This window comes from Apaloderma vittatum, unplaced genomic scaffold (assembly GCF_000703405.1).
Source record: "Apaloderma vittatum isolate BGI_N311 unplaced genomic scaffold, ASM70340v1 scaffold6040, whole genome shotgun sequence".
Lineage (NCBI taxonomy): Eukaryota > Metazoa > Chordata > Aves > Trogoniformes > Trogonidae > Apaloderma > Apaloderma vittatum.
Genome location: NW_009696157.1, coordinates 231,147 through 256,631, shown reverse-complemented (window position 1 = coordinate 256,631; position 25,485 = coordinate 231,147). Strand labels below are relative to the sequence as shown.

At 36.9% G+C, this 25,485-nt stretch overlaps 1 protein-coding gene across 1 annotated transcript in view; it reads left to right on the top strand.

The window, feature by feature from the left end:
- The window catches only part of PARK2 (parkin RBR E3 ubiquitin protein ligase), a gene marked incomplete at its 3' end in the record, with an annotated part of 227,581 nt that overhangs the window by 6,871 nt on the left and 195,225 nt on the right, over positions 1 to 25,485 (top strand). Inside the window, exon 2 of the mRNA XM_009873742.1 lies at positions 22,266 to 22,384. Coding sequence (XP_009872044.1) covers positions 22,266 to 22,384 — 119 coding nt within the window. The remainder of the gene's footprint in view (positions 1 to 22,265; positions 22,385 to 25,485) is intronic.

Sequence of the window (25,485 nt, the reverse complement as noted above, 5' to 3'; positions counted from 1 at the left end):
GGCAGGGCAGAGAGGGCCCGGGTGGTGTTGAGGGCCAGCCGGCTGAACAAGAGCCAGCAGTGTGCCCAGGTGGCCAAGAAGGCCAATGGCATCCTGGCCTGGGTCAGGAATGGTGTTGTCAGCAGGAGCAGGGAGGTGATCGTTCCCCTCTATTCAGCTGTGGTGAGGCCTCACCTCGAGTACTGTGCCCAATTTTGGGCCCCTCACTGCAAGAGTGACACTGAGGTGCTGGAGTGGGTACAGAAGTGGGCTACCAAGCTGGTAAAGGGCTTAGAACGTAAATCTTATGAGGCAAGGCTGGGGGATCTGGGGCTGTTTAGCCTGGAGAAGAGGAGATTGAGGGGAGACCTCATCGCTCTCTACAGCTGCCTGAAGGGAGGCTGTAGAGAGGAAGGAGGTGGACTATTCTCCCTAGTGGAGAGTGATAGGATGAGGGGAAATGGATTTAAATTGCACCAGGGGAGATTCAGGTTAGATATTAGGAAGAATTTCTTTACTGAGCATTGTCAGCCACTGGCACAGGCTGCCCAGGGAGGTGGTTGAGTCACCATCCCTCGAAGTGTTTAAGAGATGGGTGGATGTTGTGTTCTGGGGAATCATGTAGTAGGTTGATAGGGCTAGGAAAAGGCTGGACTCGATGATCTTCTAGGTCTCTTCCAACTGATACAGTTCTATGATTCTATGATTCTATGATTGTATGATAAATGAGATCTTCTTTAAAGTTATAAATGAGTTTCCAACCTGTTTGGTAAATGTTGTGTGGCAGACCTTCTCAAATTGTGATCCATGTTTGAAGCTCTGAGATCCAGAAGGGTACTTACTGATGATCCATTGAGATAATGGTCATGGTGCTCTAGCTGCACTTATGTGTTTTTAGCTGCTAAAATACCTTGCAAACCTAATATTATATAGGTTAAAAAAGACCCCGAAGATCGTCTAGTCCAACTGTTAATCTAGCACTGCCAGGTCCACCACTAAAGTCTAAGTGCCACAGCTACACATCTTTAAAAACCTCCATGGTTGGTGCCTCAACAATTTCTCTAGGCAGCCTCTTCATGTCAGTATACGTTAAATTATCGCTCTTGATTAGTTGCTGTAGCTTCTTGGATTATATTGTATGAGTGTGTCTAGATGTAAGGGAAGGCATGTCCATGTTCAACCAAGCAAATAGGAGAATACTTCCCATTAAAAGTTGTTCATGAGAGGGTAACATTTCTGAAACAGTGCTCTGCTTTTTGATGTGTGGCAAAGAAGATCTCAGCCAGAAAAAAAGTGCCATTGTACTAGATCAAACCAATTGTGTATCTTAATATATTTCTCTTCCTCTTTTAATACTTTAGCTGTTTTGTATCCAATACTTCAAATGAAATAAAATGTTCTTGTATAATGTTATATTTAGAAAAAAGTGTTTTCCTTTTTGCAAGTAATCACCTCTGTCTGATTATCCTTCATGTCTGTTATCTGTGTAAGTTGACAAGAATGATAGTGGCATTCTCTAATCTGACCTTCACTGAAATAGCACTTCCTAAACAGTCTCCAGTGTCAAATCGAGGGTTAATTGGAGAACACAGGGAGAGTTTTCAGCCCAGCAATTAACTATTGCTAATTCTGTCAGAATTTCTTTTGAAAGAGTTAAGCTTAAAAAAAATATGCTTGTTATTCTGCTTTCAGGCGGGTTATGAAAATTTATCATTACAAAGTCCTTGGAAGTTTGCTCTTATGTATATTGTATCTTCTGTAAGGGTTATTAACCCTTGACAACTCACTGCTGCAATACTTCCAAGTTCTATATATAAAAATTGATATCCCCTCTTCACCTTCCAGCAACAGCAAAAAGTGATTTTATAAGACATTAGCATAATGGAACCTTTTCAATAAAATGATGAATTGAGCCCATTTCAGAAAACAGAACACACACTTGATAATTTATTGCAGTCAGTGCCATGCTGGAGACCTCATTCCTATCATATGCTTTAACACTGATGAGAATGGTGCCATTTTCCTGTCTCTTGCATGTCTGTGAAATTCATTTGAGAGGAGAAATGTTCTTTTCTAATAGACCCAAAAAGCACTTCTGGGAATGCTCATCTTTACATGACATACGCGTCTCTCATAAACGTGTCTAATTACTTTATTGTTTTTAAAGGCCCTCTCATGTTAATCGAAGCTGGTAAAGTTTTCTAATTCCCTTGTGTTAAAGGATGGGATGGGAATACTGCCGTGTCCTTGGAATGTATTTTGATAGTTTAAGGGTGACAGCATGGATGGGCTTTCTTCTGCAAATGCGTCACTCACGTCTTTATGCCACCAGCTTGAGGTGGTATCTGCAGGTGGAATATTGTTAGCATGAATTAATTACTGATGCCACTGGGAAAATAGGAAAGCAAAGCTTAGGAAACACCTCTTATGTGTAAAAACATGAAAATAGAGAGGTAAGGTGATTTTTTTTTGTTTTGTAAATAGGAACAGTCCAGTTACGAGGTACAAGTAAGAAGAATGTTTGTTTAAGGTTTAATAAAAAATGGTGGTTGCTGTTACTGTGCATCTTAGTGCTTGCACTAGATGGTCTCTTATGAACTCTTACCACTCAAAATGACATGAAACATAGTCTTCTCTCAAATCCCATGCTTGAGATTCATTAATGTCATTGAGAGTTCTGTGCACACAGCAAGGACATTGGGATAGCACACCTATTAGAAAGGCTTGATCTACAGAAAGTAATTACATGGACCAGATAGTTTAATAAATTCAGTTGATACTAGAAGACAAAAAACAGCCATACAAAATACATCCTACTCTTTCTTTATAAAGACAAATAGTTTCAATGGGACTAAGGTTGAAATTCTGTGAAAGAAAATGATCATTGCATTTGGCAGGAGAAGACAGATTCTATGATGTTTTGGTTTTTTTAAGAAAAGAATGGTTGTGGTAAGAAAATGGAAAATCAGTTCTAACGATGAAATTCATATTACCAGAAAAGCAGAATTGAAGTCAGTGCATGGTCTTGCATCGTTGTACCAAAAGTCTTTAGAATTTTGCCATCAGCTTTGTTTCAATGAAGATTTCACATTTCCACTGCTATTGTTGCCAAGGTACTGACCTTCGTGTCCATTCAGGCATCTCCTCAGAGACTGCCAGCAAAGATCTCAGTTGTTTTCTTTATCTTTTGTGTGTCTGTTTGGTTTTTATATGTGTGTATTTGTTTTCGTCCTCCCTCCCTCTGCATTGAACCTCCCTTAAACCTTGCTTGTCTTACACGTTCTTCATGAGACAACATTGCCCACATTATGCCCAGCAACTAAGATTTTATCCAATTGGAATAGAGTGACCTTTGTAATTGTTAAATATTTGCTACTATCTTTAAGAATATTGATATACTATGGGATCTATCGGAACTTAGGTCGGATTACAGCATTTGTGATCAAATGATCAAGCTTAAGGGAAAATAAATGATGCAAATGTCTTTCACTTCTGAGAGAGGATGGTGCAGTGGCCTGCAAGTGAAACTGTCTGGAATATTTCTGAACTGGATTGTGTGTGCTGTGGCACCATTTTGAGTACAACTACTATGTCAGAATCACAGTTTCCTTAGTGAGATATCCAGGGTCTGGAAGAAGCTATTGAATGGTTAACCTGTTAAATGGTTAACTAGCATTTTTGAATGCTGATTCAAAAAAGCATGGATCTATGTATTCACTGATAACACCTGAAACAGTATCTTACAAACTTATCTGTACTGTTGGCATATATGTGGATATTCAGTCTTAGGTCTGTGACCTTGAGAACAGGTCTGATTCTCATTTGGCAGATATATCCAACTGCTGCCATAACTTGTATTTGCATATGAATGCTTCGGATGTAGTTTTGACAGTCTGTCTACCTGCAATGATTTTTGCATTTCTGGAGTAGAATATCTGTAGCTAAATTTTCATTTAAAATGCAAGCCCATATGGTAAATATATATATTTTTATTTATTTTTAAGTATATATATGTGTGTTCATATATTTTAACTACCCTTAAAAAAAACCAAAAAGGCAAAACCCTCTGGGGAGAAAAAAAAGTGAACAGTCAAAGGTGGCAGCTGCATCCTGGAGCAAAGTGTCCCAGAGGACCCGAACAGCCAACATGTTTGCTGAGCACTGATACTCTCCTTCCAGGCTTCCATGATGCTCTACTGGTGCAACAGTCAGTTCTGTGGGTCCTGACATTTATATAATAAAAAAAGAAAGAAACATATGGATATGGGAATGGGGGCTTTACGTGGAGAGGAGTTGGAACAGCAGGATATCATGCTCTAGTCGAACCTGTTCACCATATGCTGTATTCACTGATGCTCAGCTTCATGCAACGCTGTACAGCTTGTCAGTGATTTTATGATAAATCCTGGTATCCTAGTATCCAGTGTATATTTGCTAGGTGGTTTAACTAAAGTTGAAACAAAGATCAAAAGTTCACTTGAGCAACCAAAATACCTGGAGCTCCCCTCTCGCCTTTTGTTCACAACAATTTTCTCCTTAGCTTTGTTACACAATAAATAAACAATAGACATTACTAGAAGAAAATTTTGGCTGCCAACAATCAGTAGGTTTTTGGTTTAAAGCTAAACCACTTGGCCACTGAGTTTTTGTCTACTGGAATTCTTCTCAGCCTCCACAAATTATTTTTGAAGGAGCTGAATCAAACATCAATAGTGATTTAAATAAAGACTGAACTGTAGATATGGCCAGATGGAGATCCTGATTAACATTATCATGGACTTTCTCTGAGCAGATTATAGTTGTCTTGAAAAGAATGTTGTGCTTATGCTAATAATTATGAAACAAATAGCAAAATTTCCAGTCTCTTCCACTATGGAAGGTCAAGATCTAAGTTCAACATTTGATGCAGATTAGCAATTATGGGTATTGTACTTTTATACATCTTTTTACCTATTCTGTGGTGATTAACTATAGATCTTGTTCTGGTTTCTAAACTTCATAACACTATTCATTTTAACTTTTTAGGAGCATAACAATGGCCATAGCTGAGCTAATATTTGGCTCATCTTGGGCAATATCTTCTTTATAACTTTAACAATTTCGAGAAATTTAGGGTAGACAGGCAAAAAATTCTGTTTCAAACAGAAATGTTACTGATCCACATTCTGTCTCCTAATCTGTAATAGAGATTTTTCAGATACTCTAAATCTAGCAGTATGAAGTGCAAGGTCCTGCACTTACGTTGGGGAAATCCCAAGCACAAAGATATGCTGGACAATGAGTTGATTGAGAGCAGCCCTGGAGGAGAAGGACTTTGGGGTGTTGGTGGATGAAAAACTGAATATGAGCCAGCAATGTGTGCTTGCAGCTCAGAAGGCCAATTGCATCAATATGCGTGGCCAACAGGTCAAGGGAAGTGATTCTGCCCCTCTGCTCTGCTCTTGTGAGACCCCACCTGGAGTACTGTGTTCAACTTTGGGGCCTCCAGTGTAAAAAAGAAATGGACCTGCTCAAGGAGGTCCAGAGGAAGGCCACATAGATAAGGTGGCTGTAGCACCTCTTCTGTCAGCAGAGGCTGAGAAAGTTGGGATTTTTCAGCCTGGAGAAGAGAAACCTCTGGGGAGATCTTATAGCAACCTTCCAGTTCCTAAAGTGGGCCTACAGAAAACATGTGGAGAGACTCTTTATGTGGAGGGCCTCTTTATGCATGTAGTAATAGGATTCTTCAAACTGAAAGAGGGTAGATCTAGATTAAATATTAAGAAGAAATTCTTTTCTATGAGAGTGGTGAGACACTGAACAGGTTGCCCAGAGCAGCTGTGGCTGCCTCCTCCCTTGCAGTGCCCAAGGCCAGGCTGGATGGGGCTCTGAGTGACCTCATGTGGTGGGAGGTGTCCCTGCCCATGGCAAGGGGATTGGAACTAGTTGGTCTTTAAAGTCCCTTCTAACACAAACCTTTCTATGATTCTGTGACTTTATTTCTGCCACCCAGGCACAGAGATCTATGCTTGACCAAGAATATGTACATAAATAAAACATCTTCATTAAAATTGCAATCTATAATAATAGCTTTCATTCTGCTATTTCTCCTTGATCTCTTTCATATTTTATTTTACTGTCCCTATTCTCTTGTTGTCCCCCAGAGTCCAGCTACTGAAATCTCTTTCTAAGGCTGAATGGCTTATAAATATACTATAAATATGGCAGATCTGCAGGGCTGAATGCCTCCTGCAAAGACACATAGTTGGATCAGAAATCTGAGTTAAGTACTGGAGATGTAAATGCAGTATCTTGACATTTTCCTATAATATTGTTATCCTTCATTGAATAACACAAAAGAAGCAGGTAGAAATCAAATGGTTACTGAGGAAGGAGGCATCTAGATGAAATCTTTTATCTTTAGAAGCTGTAGGAATGTTTCCTAACTTATAGTGTGACTCGGCAATTCAACACTAGAAAGGAGGCCCCTCCAGCACGTGCATTTGTGAAACTGTCAAAAGGATTGTATGGGAAGAAAAAACCCGCCACTTTCTTAAGTTCATGTGAGATGTGATAGAGGCAATAGACTTTTATAGAGATTAAGTAGACGTTTATAGAGATTAAGAGGTATGAAGCACATCTCAAGTTGAATGTACAAAATAGTTTCTAAGGGTTTCTGTTGAACAAAAAAACATTCTCCAAAATCGATTGGCTTAATTGATTGGTGTGGCACAGCAGGAGCAACTGAAAGTTAAGCTGGCAGCCGTTGGTTCAGTGTCACAGTAACTGGGAGTAACGTAACAACCAGTTGCTAAAGCTCGGTTCTGCCCATGGTGTGGCGAGGAGTGGGGTCTCAGCAGTTCATGCGGTAGGAATTCTAAAGTGGGGCAGAGGGTGGTTTCCTAAACTTATAGGTTGAAGAATGATAGCGGGACTCTGTTTAAATCAGTCTTCTTGAGAGGAGAATGCTCTGCGATGTAGTTTTTAAAATGTAATGAACATTTAATGCTAATATCACATTTGAAGATACTGTGCATATAGTATCAAAAATATCTAACAACTGACGAATCAGAGGATATACTGATAAATTAACCATATGGTATATTGATAATTTCTCTTAGACGTCCCAAAGAGCCTAAATCTCACTGCATTCTCACTTGATCATAGGTTCGCATTAAGGGAAAAAGGGATAATCACGATGTTTTAGTGACAGAGAGCTAGTTACAGTCTTAAAATCTTCTTCTTGAGTTATTTTAAGTATTTATACATTAGCTTAATTCCTTCTGGTGGAGAAGCCATTGTATTCCTTCAGGATAACAAAGTATGTTTTGCTGTTGTTTGTGAAGATGATCAAGCCAACAGGTTTTCTAGCTGGAGACCCCTAGAATTGTCTCCCCGAAGTGCCATTTAGAATGATTTTGAGCTGAAGCTCAAAGCTCTCATAGGTAGAATTATGTATCTTGTCAAAGTGAGGGAACTCATTGGATAGTATGTACTATCCAATGCAGGGATTTTTCAGATATGTTGAGGCAATTGTAAGAGTTGCAAGGGTAAAACTAGTCTGTATCACTGCTTCTACATCACTAGAATTTTATTTCCATGTTTCTTATCAAAAACCAGACATAGATGCTCAGCAGGCTGTACATGTAAATGTGTCAGTGAGGATTACTGTGATTTCAGTTTCTGTGCCATGAATCCAGCTCCCTTTCAGCTAACCTGTGGATGGAGTTTTCTGTCAGTTAATACAGGACTAGAGGAGATTTGAGGTTTGTGGTCTTAGAGCTCAATTACAAGTGCACTTTCTCTGTGTCTTTATCTATCTCTGCCTTTCCTTCTTTTCCTGAAATACTTTGTGTTTTCCCTCCTCCATAGGAGGAAGTTAGCTCTTTGCATGTGTAGAAATTGAACACACTAGTATTTGCTAAATAGCTGCTGTTTTACTGCCCATTCCTTAAATACCTGGGATGGGTTTGAATAGCCTGGAAGACCTGCATCTCTTCTTTCCAAACCTTTTTTTCTGACTGGTTTAAAGAGATAAAGAAACCTCTTTGTTTTGATTTATATTTCTCAAAACTATCTTCTAAAAGCCAAAGGGTGTAGCCACATACCCAACATTTCAGTTTTAGGGCATATATAAACACAGTATGTGAAATTCTAAGTTGACTTTTTTTTTTAAAATCTGTTCTTACCTTTCACAACATAGTCCTGACATTGCATTATATGAAAGTGATGCAATGACCATTTGTTGTGGTCATTATGTTGTGTCAATACGGCATTGGGAAGTGCCATTTTTGCACAATGATTTATATTTTTCTGGACAAGTCTTTGAGGGACTGTCAGCTAATATAAATCGTGTCACTTCTTTAGAAACAATTAAGGATCTCCCTCTAAATACTACTTTTAATGAAATAATGTTATCCATATAATTAAATAGCAAATTTTGGAAACTAAATAGTTCCATTTTTAAATATTGCTACTGGTATTTCCTCTCTGTAATGAAAAATGTTTAGTCAACTGAGTTACAGATACGTCTTTCCTGAGCCACTTTCCTTCTCCCTATTATTTCTAAAAGAAGTAAATCTTCTTTAAAATTCTAGTTCTGTGAGAGATTCAAAGTGAAGAGGCTGACACACGAGGCATTGAGAATGAAAAAGAATACCACAGATCAATTGAAAAGGCAGATCCTGTGGTATGCTCTTATTGTGCATCTTTTTGTAATGTGCTGAAATATTTTTTAGAATAAAAGCACTAACAAGTTGTTTGGCACATTGATGGACAGTCCTGTTTTCACTAATAATTTTTTTTTCTCCTTTTACATTTTTCTATGTAGTGCTTGCTGAGGAAGAAGAGAAAACATGCAGGTTTAGCTGTAGTCATAAGATAAACAGTTGCCTGTCATATTCTTCTTTCATTAAATATACAATTGCTATGTAGCAATTAAAAAAATTGATTTGGAGAGCTCCCTTGTCTTAAACAGAGCACCAGCTACAAACAGAAAAGTTACTATAACATTTTCGTAGTGTGGAATTGTCAGTCATCTCCAGAACATCTGAAGGTGGTCGGTGTTCTGTGCACAGATTTATAATGCCATCTATGTCGCTGATAATGTCATTTCTGTGTATGTCCCTATATCACCAGTGGAGATCCTTGAAACCAGTCCCTGAAACCGTGCTGATCCTGCAGCACGTACAGCAAAGCCGGAAGGGTGAAGAGAGGATTAGTGTGACTTCCCAACAGGGATGATGTACAAAGAAAGAAGTTTTGTTAAATTCTCTCAGTTTCTTTTAGTTTATAATGAAATAATGCTGTTTCTTGTGAGGTCAGTGATTCAGGCCAGGGACTCTCTTTAGGTGAACAAAACTTGAAAGCTTTCACAAATCACTTATTTGGTTTGCCCCTCAATAATTAGGACTGAAAATTGGACATTGTGGCTGGGGAATAGATTAGCTGCTTGGTTATAAGCTCAGATCCTGCTGGTTTTTGCCCCCAAATTTTAGAGTAAACATCCACTTTACAATCCCATTCCTAGCTTCCAGAGTGTTACTTGGGATCATCTCGTAGTAAGCTGTACCTGTCATTAATGTTTATACAAGGTATGTCTCAAATAGGTTTTTATATATATTTGTGCCCTTTTTTTGGTTTAGCAAACTGACTAGTTTATACTATCAGTCCTGTTTCATTAAAAGCTTATAGTACTTTCCATATTGTCGTTTCCAAATATTTGTCATTCTTGTCTCTTGTATTGTTGGGTGTCACTAACCGTGGATTTCTTTTTCTAAGTGCTGATTAGAGTATTTTCTGAGATCTGTATTAGGTTCTCTTCACCGTTACAGTATTTTCACTGATTATTACAGATTATAGGACCATTTAAAAAGATGTATTTCAAGCTGAAAGTCTTTTAAAAGCTTGTGCACATGTGAAAGTAACTGGAAGACAATTTTAAAGACTAATGTTGTTGAAACTCATTTTTTAGTTCAAGTTCTATTCCAGTTCCTTTTTATAGCTTTGTTTTCAAGTTTTGAAAAATGGGATTTTTTTTATGTATAATTTATACAGTAACCTTACTTTTCCAGTAGTTATGTCACTTGATATACGTTTATTTAATATTTTGAAAATCTTTGTGTTAAATTGTAAACACTTAAGTTTATGTGAGTATAAATGCTTGTGTGTGTCTGTGTGTAACCACAGGATCTTTAAGCTGCTCATCAATTGTACGTAGAACTATTGCCCACTTTTTCTGATGGCTGTCGCTCAGTCTCTCATGCAAGTGATTGGTGAAAAGGGAAAACAGTTCATCTAAATTCTAGCTTGTAATACATCATCAAAACATAAATTTCACTTATATGCAGTTACAGAAATGTTCATTTCATCTGTTGTTTAAAACATTATCACCCTCTGAATACAACCAACAAATTTTACTTGCAACTATGAATGTGAAAGTCTTTGCATTCTTAAATTCTACATATATATCGTATACATTTTATCCATGTAAATCATCTGTTCCTTACAAATAATGTGGTTCGGCAAATTCAGATTCTTACTAAATGTAGAAGTTGGGAGTTTGGATTATTTTGAGATGTTCTCTCAGAGATATCTTGTGGAACTTCAATTTTTACAGCTTGCAAAAGTGCTTTACAGATGTTGACTTTTTTAAAGTGGAAGGGTGTTGGTGAGAAGCAACTTGCATTAAAATTAGTTTCTTTATCTTTTTTACAATATTTGTGTTGAAGTATGATATTACTAACATGAACTTGCAGTAGGGTTGCTCCTGAATAAAGTTCTTTAATTATGCTGAATGTTCTATGGCTTGATGTTACATATAATCTCACTTTACCTTATTTCCCTTGTGATAAAAATTTAATTTCTATTTCGTGGAAGTAAGATGGTTGTATTCAAACTTGGAGCTCCTTGGCAATGCAGCTATCCATGTATTCATATGTAGAGTGACATACATCTTAGCTTTTCAACATTTTGCTGCAAATAAGGTGTGCCATCATTCTTACTATATATATGTATATGTACTTATGAGATGGATGATGAAGATGAAAGCATTTCTTGTTCAAAGAGCTCAAGATCTTTGATTTAATATTTAGCTCATCAAAGGCAGGTAAATGTAATATTGCTTATCATGATCTCTCTGGTCAACCCTCTCACTACGGTCATGTAGTATCCAACAGCCCTTATGAAACGACAAACACGTTCTTACACTTTTTAATCAATACATTGTGGCATCCTTATTGAAAATTGCCAGTGCTTCTGACTGTTCTCCATTATACGTTCTTCTGGTCTAGCCCTTATCTTTTCGAGTCTCTCTCTGATATAATACAGCAATTTACCTTTATATATCTCATCAGGGAAAATATTTCTTTCCCTTATCCTCCTTCCTTTACTGTAAGCCTTTTTTTCTGAGTTAGAATGTGATGTCTTCATTGTTAATTTTCTCCACTATTTTTATACCTCTTTGATCGAGTCTCTGGCTCTCATCTCCAGCACTCACCTTCTTTGCTTATGCAAAATTTCTCTTTGATAGTATGCCTGTTACTCTGTCGTCTTGTTCAAAATCAACAAATCATAGTGCTGCTGCCTGATTTTTTTTCTGTGTTATGAAAGGAGCCACTTTGACTAGCAACTTCCTATGCTTATTGTACTCCTGCTACTGACTCAAAATGTTTCATAGATCCATATCCATCCAAGATGATTTCTGCCCTCTGTTTTTTCCTGGCAGTATCTCTTCACCTGTATGACTTCAGTGTTTAATTTTCTTCAGTTAATCTATTTATTTTAAAAAGATTTTCAGTGCTTCTCTTGTTTTTTTTTCTTTTTTTTTTTTTTTTAACCTATATGGTGTTGTTTCCTTAATAGGAACAATTCTGTGTCTTCTCTTTTTTTCCTACTTCTCCTTCTTTCCTTCCTGGAAGGTGTAACTGAGCTGTTGCAAAATAAACAAAACTAAGAATCCTTTTTGAACAACATTAGGGTCCCCATTATGATAATTTTGTAATCAAGATGAAGACACTTACTACTTTAAAGAGTGTTACTGTGGGAGAAATGGTCTTCAGAAAATTGAGATGCAGTGCAGAACACGATCAGTTTTTAAAGCTTAAGATGACACCTTGAAATTCAAAAACAGGCAAAGGAGTTTCAAAGATAATACATAATGATTTATAATCTACTAGTTTAAACTTGTAAGTTTTATACAAAGACCTTTTGTCATTTAATTGCTAAAGTATCTGCTACAACAGAGCTAGACATCTTCAGTAATTGCGGGTTCTTGTGGATAAAATCCCCAGTCATTTGGTAAAGACTCGTGGGTCAGGATTTTCTCGTGGGCAGGAGCACAGAATGCCTCCAGCAAAGGGCATGGGCTGGGCTGCGCAGAGGCAGGACTGTCCTCTTTATTCCCTCTTGCAGCCTGGAGGTCAAAATAGGTTGGACCCCTGGATCTGTAACTGCAGATCCAAGCTACAGTCTTTCTGAAGGGCCACAGCAGCACGGTGAAAAGTAGTAACAGGTTATTTCCGTCCCTTTCCTGCATGAAATATGCTCAGATCAAAGATTCATTTGGCGTAGTGTCCTACTGACAGTCCTTAGCTTCTATAAAAAGTAGCTCGTATAAATCAGTCTGGAAATCATATTCTCCAGGATGCTGTCCCACTCTTGGTTGCTTTCTCTCTGCCTTTTACAGTTTTGTAAACTTCAATGATATTCCTGTTAAAGTGTTCATTTTTGGGAGCCAAAATATCCCAGCCTATTTAAGTGGATGCTATTGATTATCCATTCCCTCTTTTTTGTATGTTTTCAGTTCTACCATGCCCTGCTCTGAGATGGAAAGGGTATAACTGGACATGCTCTCGAAAATGAAGCACACCATGGATTTTTTCAACATCTATAAAGTAGTTTTCTGCTTTTTTTTTGCTATTCTTCTCAATAAGTCCTAGCATTCCATTTACTTTTCTGTTTGCTACGGAGCATTGAGCTGACATTTTCATAGAACTCACTGTTATAACCTCAAGATCTTGTTTCTGTGCAATAATAACTAGTCAAGACCATCACTATTTGCATAAAATTATCTTCACATGTACATTACCTTACATATATCTACAATGAATTTTATTTTTCATTTTATTATTAGTCACTCAGCATCTTGCATTCTTCAGATTTTTTTTTCTAGTTGGCCTTTTTTTTCACTACCTTGAATAAAACAGTATCACCAGCCAACTTTGTCATTTCACTGTTCATTTCTCTTTTTTCTGATGGTGAATATTCAAGTCTAAGCACAATTTTCTTTCGGGACTGCACTGAAAAAAATGATAATTTATGCCTGGCCTTTTTTTCCTGTGTTTTGACTAGTTATAAGGGCACAATAGATTTTTTAATCTTTTTTTTGTTCAGTAACAGCGTAATTTCTATTAAAAACCTACCGAGGAACCTTTTTTAATTCCTCAGTACCTTCAATAACTTAATGATCTTTCAACAACTTTGCTACCATACTATTTATTCTTTGGGTGCTTTTAAAAAGAAAGTTTTCCAGAATGTTTTTTAATAGGGTGACAGCCTTTAAAAAAATTCAACAGCAATACTCTTGTTGCTGCTTGTTACCACCCTTAGTTACTGGTTACTATTATTGATTGTTAGCTTACCTATATCTGGACAAAATTAGTTGAGTAGAACTGGGGTTTTTTTGACACTGAAAGTAAGAAGAGAGCTAATACAAGGAAGATAAGTAGGAATAGCCACAATTTTGACTGAGGGTATGGTCTTATTTGAATGTTCAATCAAAATTAATATATCTAATTAGATACTGTGATTGCACACTAAAACTAGGAATAAAGTTACAAACTAACCAAGAAAGAAAATCTTAAATTTTAAATTCTCCACTGTCAAAAAGGAGGTTGCTTAAATTCTGCATGATCTCCTATGCAGATGTACCTTCGTGAAATGTTGTATATTTGAAACTATAAAGAAGCTGTTTTGCTGTCTTCACAGAATCGTCATAATTGTTTTTTTCTCTTTTTGCTGCCGTCATCCCTTATTGTTAATATAAGCTATGCTAGCTTTAGTGTTGAAGTTTGCTCCTTGTCTGAAAATCAGAGAGTGAACTGGAGAAGAGACAGCTGTGGTGAGAAGTAAGAGAAAGGTGAAATTTATGTAGAGGTCAGGAAAGATAATGAGAAGAGGTAAAGTTAATTACTGAAGTTAGCTGGGTAACAAGATAATGATGAAAGAATTTTGGTGAAGTATGAAAGAACGTGAGGGTAAATGGTGCTGGAGCTCAGAAACAGGAAGCAGAAGATACTTTCCTGATAAAGAGAAAGCCTGATAAACTTTTTTCCTAACCTATTCCAAATTCCCAGAATTTAAAACAGATCAAATACAATTCTTTTATGCATTTTTAAAATTAATAAAAGCCTCCTGGATGTTTTGCACACAAACTTTTTTCACTGAAAATGAAAAAGTTGAAAAGACAAATGCCCTTCTTGTCTTTGTCAAGTACTTCTGATATTCCACCTCTTACACATTGCACCCTTTTCAGTCTTTCCTCTTATTAAGAATACATAGAATTGTAGAGTGTGTTGAGTTGGAAGGGACCTTTAAAGGTCATCTAGCCCAACCCCCCTGCAGTGAGCAGGGACACCTCCCACTAGATCAGGTTGCTCTGAGCCCCATCAAGCCTCACCTTAAATGTCTCCAGGGTTCGGGCCTCTGAATATCCTCTCTTACTTTCATTCGTAGCCATTGTTACAGCAACAAGACCATCTCTTTTTTAATAATAGCTGTGTCTTCCATATACGTTAATTACCTGAGATCCATAGATGTTTGGCAAATCATATTTCAGTCTCAAGAAGAGAAATACTTGTGGGTTTTTTAAGGTTTACTCTATTTAATAATTATCCGTACTGCAAAGTACTGGAGCTCTTTATCATGAGTTCTGGTGCACTGCATCACCAAGTGAGTTACATCTCACCTAATTTTAGAGGTTTGCAATGTAAATATCTCTAGCAGACCTAGTAGTCCTAAATCCCCACAACAGAGAGGAGCAAACTCTTTCAGGCACAATTTATCCGACATACTTATATCTTTTTTTATCTACTTTAGGATGAATTGAATCAAACCATAAAAGTGCCTATTTCTCTCAATAGAAAATAGCACAACCAATTCAGATGAATCTAGCTGTCAAATAAATGCCATTCTCATGGTCTAAATTAGATAGGCATCATAAAGATTAGGTATCATCATCAACAGGTAGAAAAGTTTTATAGATGTGTGCAACTGCATATATGTGTCTAAGGAGGAAAACTATATGCTGTGTGAAATTTTTGCAGGTAAAGATGTGCAGTTAAAAAAGAAAAGATTAAAGGCCAGATGTATCAGTTGTATTTTTGAAAAGTGAATGGGATCTTTTAAGTCATACCACTTTTTTTAGTTTCAGAAATGCAACCTCCACACTTCTTTTTAATTTAACTTTACATGGAAATTTTCACTACTTTGAGACTACTGGGATTATAGTGCAGTTGTTTTTCCTCACACTGTGTTGAAGTTCTCAAAGGGAGGACAGCTGGAAAAATATTTTTTTTGGTTCACTTCTAACTATGTATTTTTCATTATGTGAGTGCAAATTGCTAAAATGGTCTGAGAGGACTCTGACAGTCAGTCTGTGTTTTGCAAATCACAAGTAGTCTAAATGTAAATATAAGGGAATCTAAAACAATGGTAGCTTTATGTAATTTTCAGTCTGTTGAAAGAATTCCTGTAGCTGTGTCCTCTTTTAAATAGCTGAGTTAAAGGAGGACTCAGTAATCATTATCATCTATATGAAAATGCAGCTGAAATGAAAACAAAAGGTTAGCTCCTAATATCCCTATTCAGATTTCATTCACTGAAACAGTTATGTGGATGATAATGGGTATTTTGACTGATTAGAGGTTTCAGGATCAGGTCTATAGTCATTATGACTAATGTTTTCTGATTAACTAGTTATGCGTATCAAAATAATTGGTCTGTGCTATCCCTAACACATATAAAGCTCCCACAGCATGTACATCATTAAAAACACAGGAAAAAAGGAGGTAATTTAGGTCCTAAGGAGCTTAAAAGTCTAAATGGGGAGACAGTACAAAACACTGGGATACACATCAGAGAAAACTACTTTCTCTTTTTATGTAAGACGCTAAAGGGAGATAATAGTTTTAATAGTTCTTTGTGATGGGACGTTGGGAGGAAATTAGCTTTGAAGATGTATAAGAGAGGGGATGTCTCACTGGGTTGAGAAGACAGGTCCTGACATAAATCATAAATGAGCAGCCTTTTGCATTCATAGCCTCATAATTTTTTTTTTACTAGTAAAAGCAACATATGAACAGATGAACTTGATAGAGTAAACCACCAAGCATTTTCCTAAAACTAGCCAGTAATGAATGGCTTTATCTGATGATATTTGAAAGTGAAAATTGCAAAATAGGGACCACGTTCTGAATTTTTGTTAAATTTTTAAAGTTAATGAAGTGTGTGCCTGATACATTTTCATTATATATATATATGTATAATTCAAATATGTGCAAATTTTTATAAATTCATGCACATTAGCCATACATATTGTCCTGGTTCTTATTAAGTGTATGTTGTTTAAAAGTTACTGGAGTTGTTGAAGGTATAAAATGATCAATAAATTGCTTTTAAAGTAGAACAACAGATTTTATCAGACCCACTCAATGCCTTTTAATTAGGAAAATTCTATCTCAGACTTTTGATATTCAAGTCTGGGTAATTTATTGTGTACTTCTCTACAACTGAATAGGAAGAAGCAGTTGATCTGATCTTATAAAACCTGCAACGTGGCTTATTCAAGCCTTCTTAATTTCTTTTCTACGGCTAATTTGAAGATCTACATCAACAAATAGCTAATACAGAAAATCCACTAGAAAAAAAAAAGAGAATCTGAATTAATAACAAAACCATTGAGAAATACTGTAATGCAGACCAATGAGAGAATACAGGAAACCTGTTGTCTGTGTGTCTCAGATCATTAAACTGTTAGCTCTCAGCATACAGTGTCACATCAAATAACCTGCTCATTTTTTCCTTGGAGATTTTTTAACTACCTGTGCTAGTACTTTTCCCCTTGAATCCTTTGCCTAGTGACTCTGTCCCTGTAAACCTTTCTCTCTGCCATTTTACTTCTCTCCTTGTACAAACTTTTTCACAGCTCTTTCTCATGACTTGGCCATTTCCGTAGAAGGCTGAGCTGAGGTTATTAGTAAACTGGGATTCCAGAAATGATTGAAACACAGTAGGGTTTCTGTGAACTTGTCCACTAATCTGTAGCTGGGGAATAGTTATTAGTAGGTCATCATCAGAATGGAAGGATATCTTGAATGGTTCTGCCCTACATCTGATATTAATCAGTGTTTTCGTAATGACCTGGAGGGTGGAAGAGACATGATACTTAATAAAGCTGTAGACATCACCAAAGCAGGAGGGTCTGAGCATAAACTGGAGAATAAAATGGTTATTACAAACTGGAAACATAGGCTTGAGAAAACCCACCATGCTGTTCAGAAAGGGCCAGCACAGAATACTCCACTTGGCTGGCAATATTCAGCAACACAAATACAGAATGGGTCACAACAGATGAAGTAGACTAGGGTTTGAAGGTTCATTTTAGATCATAGACTGAACAAATTAGGTTATGTCCATAGTCTTAAGTAGAGTATTATATGGGAACAGATAAACAGAAGTAGAACCTTCAAGATGTTGTACATTTAGGGAGCTGCACCTCACACTGTTTAAAGAAAAACCAAAGAAAAATATTTTGAGCTCTAGAGACTATTAAGTATAAGGAAGAAATGACCATATTGGGGTTGAATAGCATATGAAATAGAAAAAAAACAATATAAAAAGCTGCTGTGAAGAGAAAGAAAATAAATTTGTTCCTATATCTTTGGTGGAAAGTAGAAGATGTAATTGTAAAGTTTCAGCACAGAAAATTAAAGCTAAAAATAAGGAATATCTTCTTCAAGATATTAAAGTACTGGAATAGATGACCTGAGGAGGGAGTTTGTGAATTTTATATGACTGCAAATGGGAAATGCATTTCTTGGGATGCTAGGCAGGAAACATTCCCTTACTTTCACTGGAAGATTCAGTCTTGTAAGTGTTCTCACCAAATGTAAAGGGCAGTTAAGTTAGATCATTATAGCTGGGCAGTTGTGCATTAAATGAGTTTTGCTATGTTGAAAAAAGTTATGAGAGAAATTCACCAGTGCAAATGGAAGTGATTCATTTGACTGCTAACTCCTCACTTGAATAAAATGACATTTTTTTCTGTGTTTCCAAGTCAGATTTGGCTGAAGCTTAACATACTGGAGGTGGCTTCTTAAAAAGTTAGCCTCTGATTATGTACTGAAAAATGCTGTTGGACCTATGAGAAAGTTAGGTTTATAAGGTCAGCTTTCTGGTGGCATCTTTTTCAGTTCATAGTAAATTAAAGGAAGATATTTGTCATCAGAATGACAGATCTTTTTTGTGCTATCTTTAAGGATAAAAGACTCAAAGTAAACAGCTTCTCAAAAGACATACTGATGTACCAGCTGGTGTGGGAAAGCTAGAAAAGCATGTCCAAAACACTGAATGAATCATTGATGGTCAAAAAAGACTATTATGGGACCCTTGGCACACAAATAAATATTTGGAATATGGATCTGAAAATTGACACTGCTTTGACTTTACTTTCTCTGAAAACGTGCAGATACAGCACATTTGTTTTTTCCTCAGTCTTCCTCTGCCTACCAATGTATGTAACTGCAAAGACTGGTAGTTATAATGTGATTCATTTATTTATGCTGTTAATGCTCACATTCAGTATCAGAATCAGCATTTATAAAGGGACTTATTTTTTTTTAAAACTTGTGATTTGCTGTGTCTGCACATTCTTGCTGGGTGCCAGTATTATAAAATATCAATGGAAAGCTTTATGAAAGCTTATAGACCATGATTGAATGAGGAAAGGCATAGTTCTAAGGTTGATTCTGTGGCAGTTTTAGTGATTATTGGCATGGTGCCATAATTACATTTCTTGTTAATGCTTCTATGTCAGAGCTGGTGCATAAAGCAGAATTTTTTATTCCTGTTTCTTTCAGTTCCACTCTGAAAAGGGATTCAAGGGGATGCAGCCTCAGCCAAGGGCCACACTAAAATACACAGTGACATCAGTAAAGCATTTAATGCTGGCCATCAGTTTTGTACTGAATGCTGACTTTTTAGCATTCGCATTTTAAATTTAGTCTTTGCTCTACCCCATGATGCTGCTTAGGACATAGACCTGATGATGTAACTTTGTAAGAATGCACTTTGTAAGAATGAGATCAGCACATCTGCATAAAATGGTGAATGGATTGCTGAAATCTTCATTTACACTTTCCTCCTAAATTCAGAACATTCCTGTTGTCATGTTGTACCTCTCCAGCAGCCTTGCTATAGCAGACACTGCAAAAGTTATTCTGGGTCTCTGAACAGATCTGTGCTACCTAACTGCTCCAACTCATTATATTATTAAAGATTTGTTTCTTGTGTTTCAAATTTGTGCATAGGGATGTATTTGGGAGTTCTTTTTATATTTATGAAAAAGGAAAAAAGGGAAAGTGCTAAAAAAAGTAGTATTGAGCCTACAGAGTCTATTTTTGCATTGAGTAAATACCAAGCTAATGCATAAGATTTATATTCTGTAGTAAATCAGCGATATGTCTCATTTTTAGGCCTCTCCCATGACTGACATTTTTTACTGCAGTGTTCAGTCATGCTGATTTATGCCATACTATTCTGTGACTATTTTGCAGAGTATTATCAATAATATATTTTTGTCTTTGGGTCCAGATGGAGTGAGCTTAAAACACAAAAGCAGGCAGAAAGTATGATTCCCACCTAAAGTAGTTTATTGCTTGAAATAAACATGGTGTAAAATGTGAGACAGGGACTTCTTGGAGTGGAGGACTGCATAAGGAAAGGCATCAGCCCAATTAACAAAATATTTTATTCCCTAAGGGTTCATGCACTCGGTAAGGTGGTTCTGTTTGACTGGATAAGTTTCATTAGAGTCACGGCAGGAATCCTTCTGGAGAGTAACACCGAATTAGGACAGTGAGCAGTGGCATCACAGATCTACTCGGGATAAGTGCTCCTGCATGTGAATAGAAGCAGCAGTCTCATTAGTCTCATTAGGCTGCCCATGTATGAAATCAGAGCAATGAGAGAGGACTGGTGATACCAAAATAAGTAAAGGGCTCTGGTCTTCCTGCACTTGAGACCATGTCAGGAATAAGTGGCCTGAGTCATCTTGTTTATTTTGGGCTTCTATTGGCAGTAACACTCTTACTTAAGTCATGTAGTATTTTGAATTGTACTAAAGGTACTGCCCTTTTGTTTTACTGATTGACCTGCTGATCCTGCAGAGATCTGAGGAACTGCCAAAAGTAAAATTCAGTCATTTGCAAGTGTGCTCCTTCATATCTGCAATGCCATAATTTAGATTTTTGTTGTGGATTCCAGCTCAAATTGAGCCTAATCCAGACATGCTCTCAGTCCTAGTGTTAGGAGCCTCAGGCAAACTACAAGTGAGTAGAGATCCAAATGTCCAAAATTTTGTAATATTTTGTTTGGATTCATCTCTCGACATTGTACTCTATATTAAATAGTTCAGAATAAACCTTTTTTTCCTTTAGTTGAGCTGTTTTGATCTCAGGACTGTGTTTTAGACTGATTTAGAAGCGTACTTTCAACCTTGAGTTGCACGTATTCCTATGAAGAGTTTGTGTGTGTGTGAATCATAGAATGTATGGATATGTGTTAATTTTCCACAGAAACTAATTAAATTTAAAATCTGCTATGCTTTATGTTCTGCTATGGTGATTAATATTCCTCAGGGAAGTTTGATGAAAACACTAGATAGATCAGTTGACTAAAATTAATGTTGGATACATCACTGATGTACTGTGTAGCTTACATTTCCGAAAACTTGAAAAAGGTTATAAATTTATTCTTTCAGCAGTGTCTTCTTTGAAGACATCTACATACGTTTTCATAGAAAACATTTTTTTTTGGATGACATAATTTTGGAAACTAGTTGCACATTTATATTAGGACACCTATAAATAGGTATAACATGAAATTGATAGGCATTTTCATTGGCAGAACACAATATCTGACCGTTATCATTCGAAGACAGGGAAAAATAAAATAAGACCGTCCCATTTAAAGTATTATTCCAGATAATATTTACTGTGGCAATGTGTTAGGATTCAAATATATGTTAAAAATATATTGCTGATCAATGTAGAGAGAAATAGGAGAATGGGGAAGAAGTGAAAAACTTGATCTCTAAGAGATCGCTATTGATTCTGAAGTTCACCGCTGTTAATGGGTCAAATCTCCACAGCTGTTCCTCTTGATATTGGGAAAAATCTGTTAAAAACTTTATTCTGATCTCAGTTCAACTTCTGATAATAAGCTTGAGTCTCTGAATTTGGAGATATCTGGTCTAGATTGAAACTCTGCCCTGAGTCTTCCATCATTTTCTAAAGAATAGCAAGAGCCACTCAAAAGAGTGATCAGGATTTCATGTGAAATCAAAATCATTAGCATTGCCCCAGGTTTACACAAGTCTCTGCATATCATCTTCTATTCCATAGTTTCATGGAACAGAATGTGTTTCATTTCATTTTCCTTGAAAATTTACTCGGCCTAATATCTTGGCGGGAGTTTACAAGCTTTGCTAGGCTATACCGCTGCCAGAAAGAATAAATAAATAGTTCCTAGTCTTCCATGAATAAAACTAAATTTGCTCAATTAAATATTTGTTTTTGTGCTCTGATATCAGACTAACTGATCTTGTAAACTTCATCCAAAGAAATTTCCATGCAATCCAAACTCACTAAAACTTGCAGATAGATAAATTTGAACTGGAAGCAAGATGCAAATTACCGAGAGCCGGGGTAATTAATTTCATACATCACTTGCCAGAGATTACAGTTGGTGCTCCTCAGTGGTAAACTCAAAATCAAGACAGGATGTGTTGTCTCAGACTTACGGTGTAGTTCACCTATAGCTAGTGGGAGTTACTGAAAAGTGTAAAGAGCTAGACCAGGCGAGATCGGGTGATCACAGCACTGTCTTCAGGCCTTAAAATCAGTCAACGTGTTCATTTTCCTTATCACTTGCAGAGTCAAATAGAAAGTGACAGATTGTTATTGATTTTTAGTATACATCAGATATTTCATTTGTTGTTTTTTGCGTTTGTTTTTTTTCCTTCCTGACAGGTGCAGCTACTTACAACAGTTTTTACGTTTTTTGCAAAACTTTCTGCCAAGCTGTGAAGCCTGGGAAACTGAGGGTCCGCTGCAGTGTATGTAAACAAGGAACACTGACATTGTCAAGGGTAAGCCTGTTTATTTGCTTGTTTCAAGGTTTTGGAGTATATGGAAATTATATATTAGTTTTATCTATTTGCATACATGTGGCTATATATGTATGTACTTCTACTTACTTTTTTTCCCCCTCTGTTTATAACTGAGAATAATAATTCAAAGGTTTGTGAAAATTTCACTCACTTATCTCCATTATTTGCAGCACACACAAGAAACACTTTGCAGACTAGAGCTCCAGTCCTGTAAATACATTCTTAGTTTCTTATTTTAAGGACTAATAATTCGCTTGGTAATATCACAGAATCACAAAATCACAGAATGTCAGGGGTTGGAAGGGACCTCTAGAGATCATCTAGTCCAACCCCCCTGCCAGAGCAGGATCCCCGAGGGCAGCCCCACAGGAACGCGTCCAGGTGGGTCTTGACAGTCTCCAGAGAAGGAGACTCCACAACCTCTCTGGGCAGCCTGTTCCAAGGCTCTGTCACACACACAGCAAAGAAGTTTCTCCTCATGCTGAGGTGGAACTTCCTATGTTCTAACCTAAACCAGTTATTTCTTGTTCTATTGCTGGGCACCACTGAGAAGAGATTGTCCCCTTCCCCTTGACACCTGCTCCTCAGATATTTGTATACGTTAGTATGAACAATGTATACAACTGGATGTGTGATAGAGTTGGAATTACAGATGCTTATACAAAGCTTGGAGCAGTTGGTAAGGCCACAGAAAGATGCTGATTGTGACCGTTGTAGAATAAGACAAGGAGGGATTAAGTGGCTGTGCCATTGAGAATATTCATCTCTTCAGCTCAGCTGCCACATGTAAAGACAAGGGAAAGTTATTGTGCTGGGACAGAAAGTTAGCAGGAGGTCTGTCAAGGCTGGTTTGCATTCTAAAATGGGAGAGTGTTGTTTGACATGAATGTGCAGTAGTGTAAAGTTTAGGTGAGTTGTTTTGTCCAAGGGCTGTTGAATTTCTTTGATTGTACTACTGGGGAATGAGTCCTCCTTCTTTTACGATATATAACAGTGACAGTGTTTGTCAACCAGTTTTGTTATGCTAGAGGCTTAGGTTTTGCAGGAGACTGAGCTTTACTATGCTATAGATTGGGGAGAGGCTTCCATATTTGGCACATGTTTAAATTTTAAAATGTCTTTCTCTGTGTTTTAAAGTGTTTAATTTCAGTTTCATGTTCTAGTAGCCCAGTCCTTTAGTGTCTTTACACATAATAGCATCATGAGACCCTTTATTAACCGAGATCCTCTATTCTCATTGAAAAAAGCATGGCAGTACTTATACACATGTAATTCAAAAAGCTACAACAACAAACCCTCTCAAGCTCTGCCTGCTATTCCTGAATTGTCTGACTAGCTCTGATTTATTTCCATGTCTCAGAAGTGTTGCATTTTGTGGTGTTCCAGATGAATATATCTAAGGGGATTTTTCTCCCCAAAGTTGCATTTATATATTGATAATTAATATAGGCTTGAATCACATATAAATCAAGATACAAAAGAAGGTGTCATTAATGTACATGTCCAATAGTGTAATCAGGTTGGGTAAGAACACGAACGACATTATATTCAACTTGAATACAAGCTGAAAGACACTGCTGTCATCACGAGAGAGGTCTGAACATTGTGGATTGCATTGGAAACACCCAACGTGTGTCTTTTGCTAGATTCAGTGTCTTGCTTTGGCATGCTCACTTTTGGAAATGATGACTTTCATACCTGTGCAGTTTGGTTTGAAATCGCTGTGTTTCGTGTATTATATATTATTTCCAAACTTTTTGATTTTTACAGTATCTGCTAAATAACGTTCTTAATTTTGAAGACTTTTTAAAAAATCTCTTTATTGTCTCCAAGAATTCCTCATAACTCCGTGAAAAAACCTTTATTATGAAAAGCTCCAGTATGCCATATTTCTAAATACACTTATTGTATCTAATTGCCTGGAATGTATGTGGGACTACAGACTTTTGGCAGATTCATGGACAGTAACACAATAATTATACACAAGCTGATAATTTCCATCAAATGAGCAGAATGCAGCTGCTTTTTGTCTCTTAGCATGCTTTACAGTAGATATGAAAATAAAGTTGGAGAAGAGGGAAATATTTCTTAAAGAGTATCAAATAATAATTTTTGTCTGGATTAGTTTTTAAATAATGCTTGTCTGTGAAAATAATTTGTGCTTAAGGTTCACATTACTTTCTCCCCAAAACAGAGTCGATCTGTTATTATTCTTTCTCTCTCAAATTTGAGCAGAGCACGATATTTAAGAACAGTGAGTGTGCTGTTTCAGCAGTTAGGACTGATGGTCCTCAGGACCTCCAAAGTGCAATATTTGCAATATGGGTGCACTTATTGCCGTGAAGGTGCTACGCAACAGTCAGTTTGTCTTATACCACCTGCCTCCGTTTAGGTGCAGATTTGGCATGTGCCTGGCCCTTGTGACCTCTTTTCTTCTCACTTTCTTCACTATTTTACATGGAAACTGAAAATAATTTATTCTGGGGAAGCCTGAAATATGTACTAATCCTCATTTACTCTTCTGTACTGTGCAGAGACTCCTCTGCATTAATGCTAGGCAAAAGTGTGGTCCTCTCAGCAAGTGCATTACATCTGCTTTGCTTTCTTCAATGCATTGTAGTCTACAGTAGGCAAATTATGTCTGGCTGAAAATGTTACTGTCAATTTCTTGACTTCTGTACACATTAAAAAATAGTTAGTATTTTATCCCAAACCTTCTATCTTTCCCCTCCATTCCCATAGGAGTACGCCAGCGATTGCTGAGAGACATCTTCTCTACTCGTACTACAATTATGTTCAGTTTGTAGAGAAATTACTCAAAACAAAATTGTCATAAGCAAACGGTAAAAAAGCTTGACTGTACCACCATACTACTGATTTGTCAGCAAAGCCATTTTTTTAAGATCTTTTCTTTCCAATTCTTTATAAACTGTGCCTGACCTCCACGTGGCAACACAGGAAGTTTCTTGAGAAGCTCTCTTGTACCCTAAGAAGCAAAGAATCATGTAAGCCAGCATTTGTTACGCTAATTCTTTAATTGAGATGAAAGTGAATAGCTGTGTAACACCCACACAAAGCTT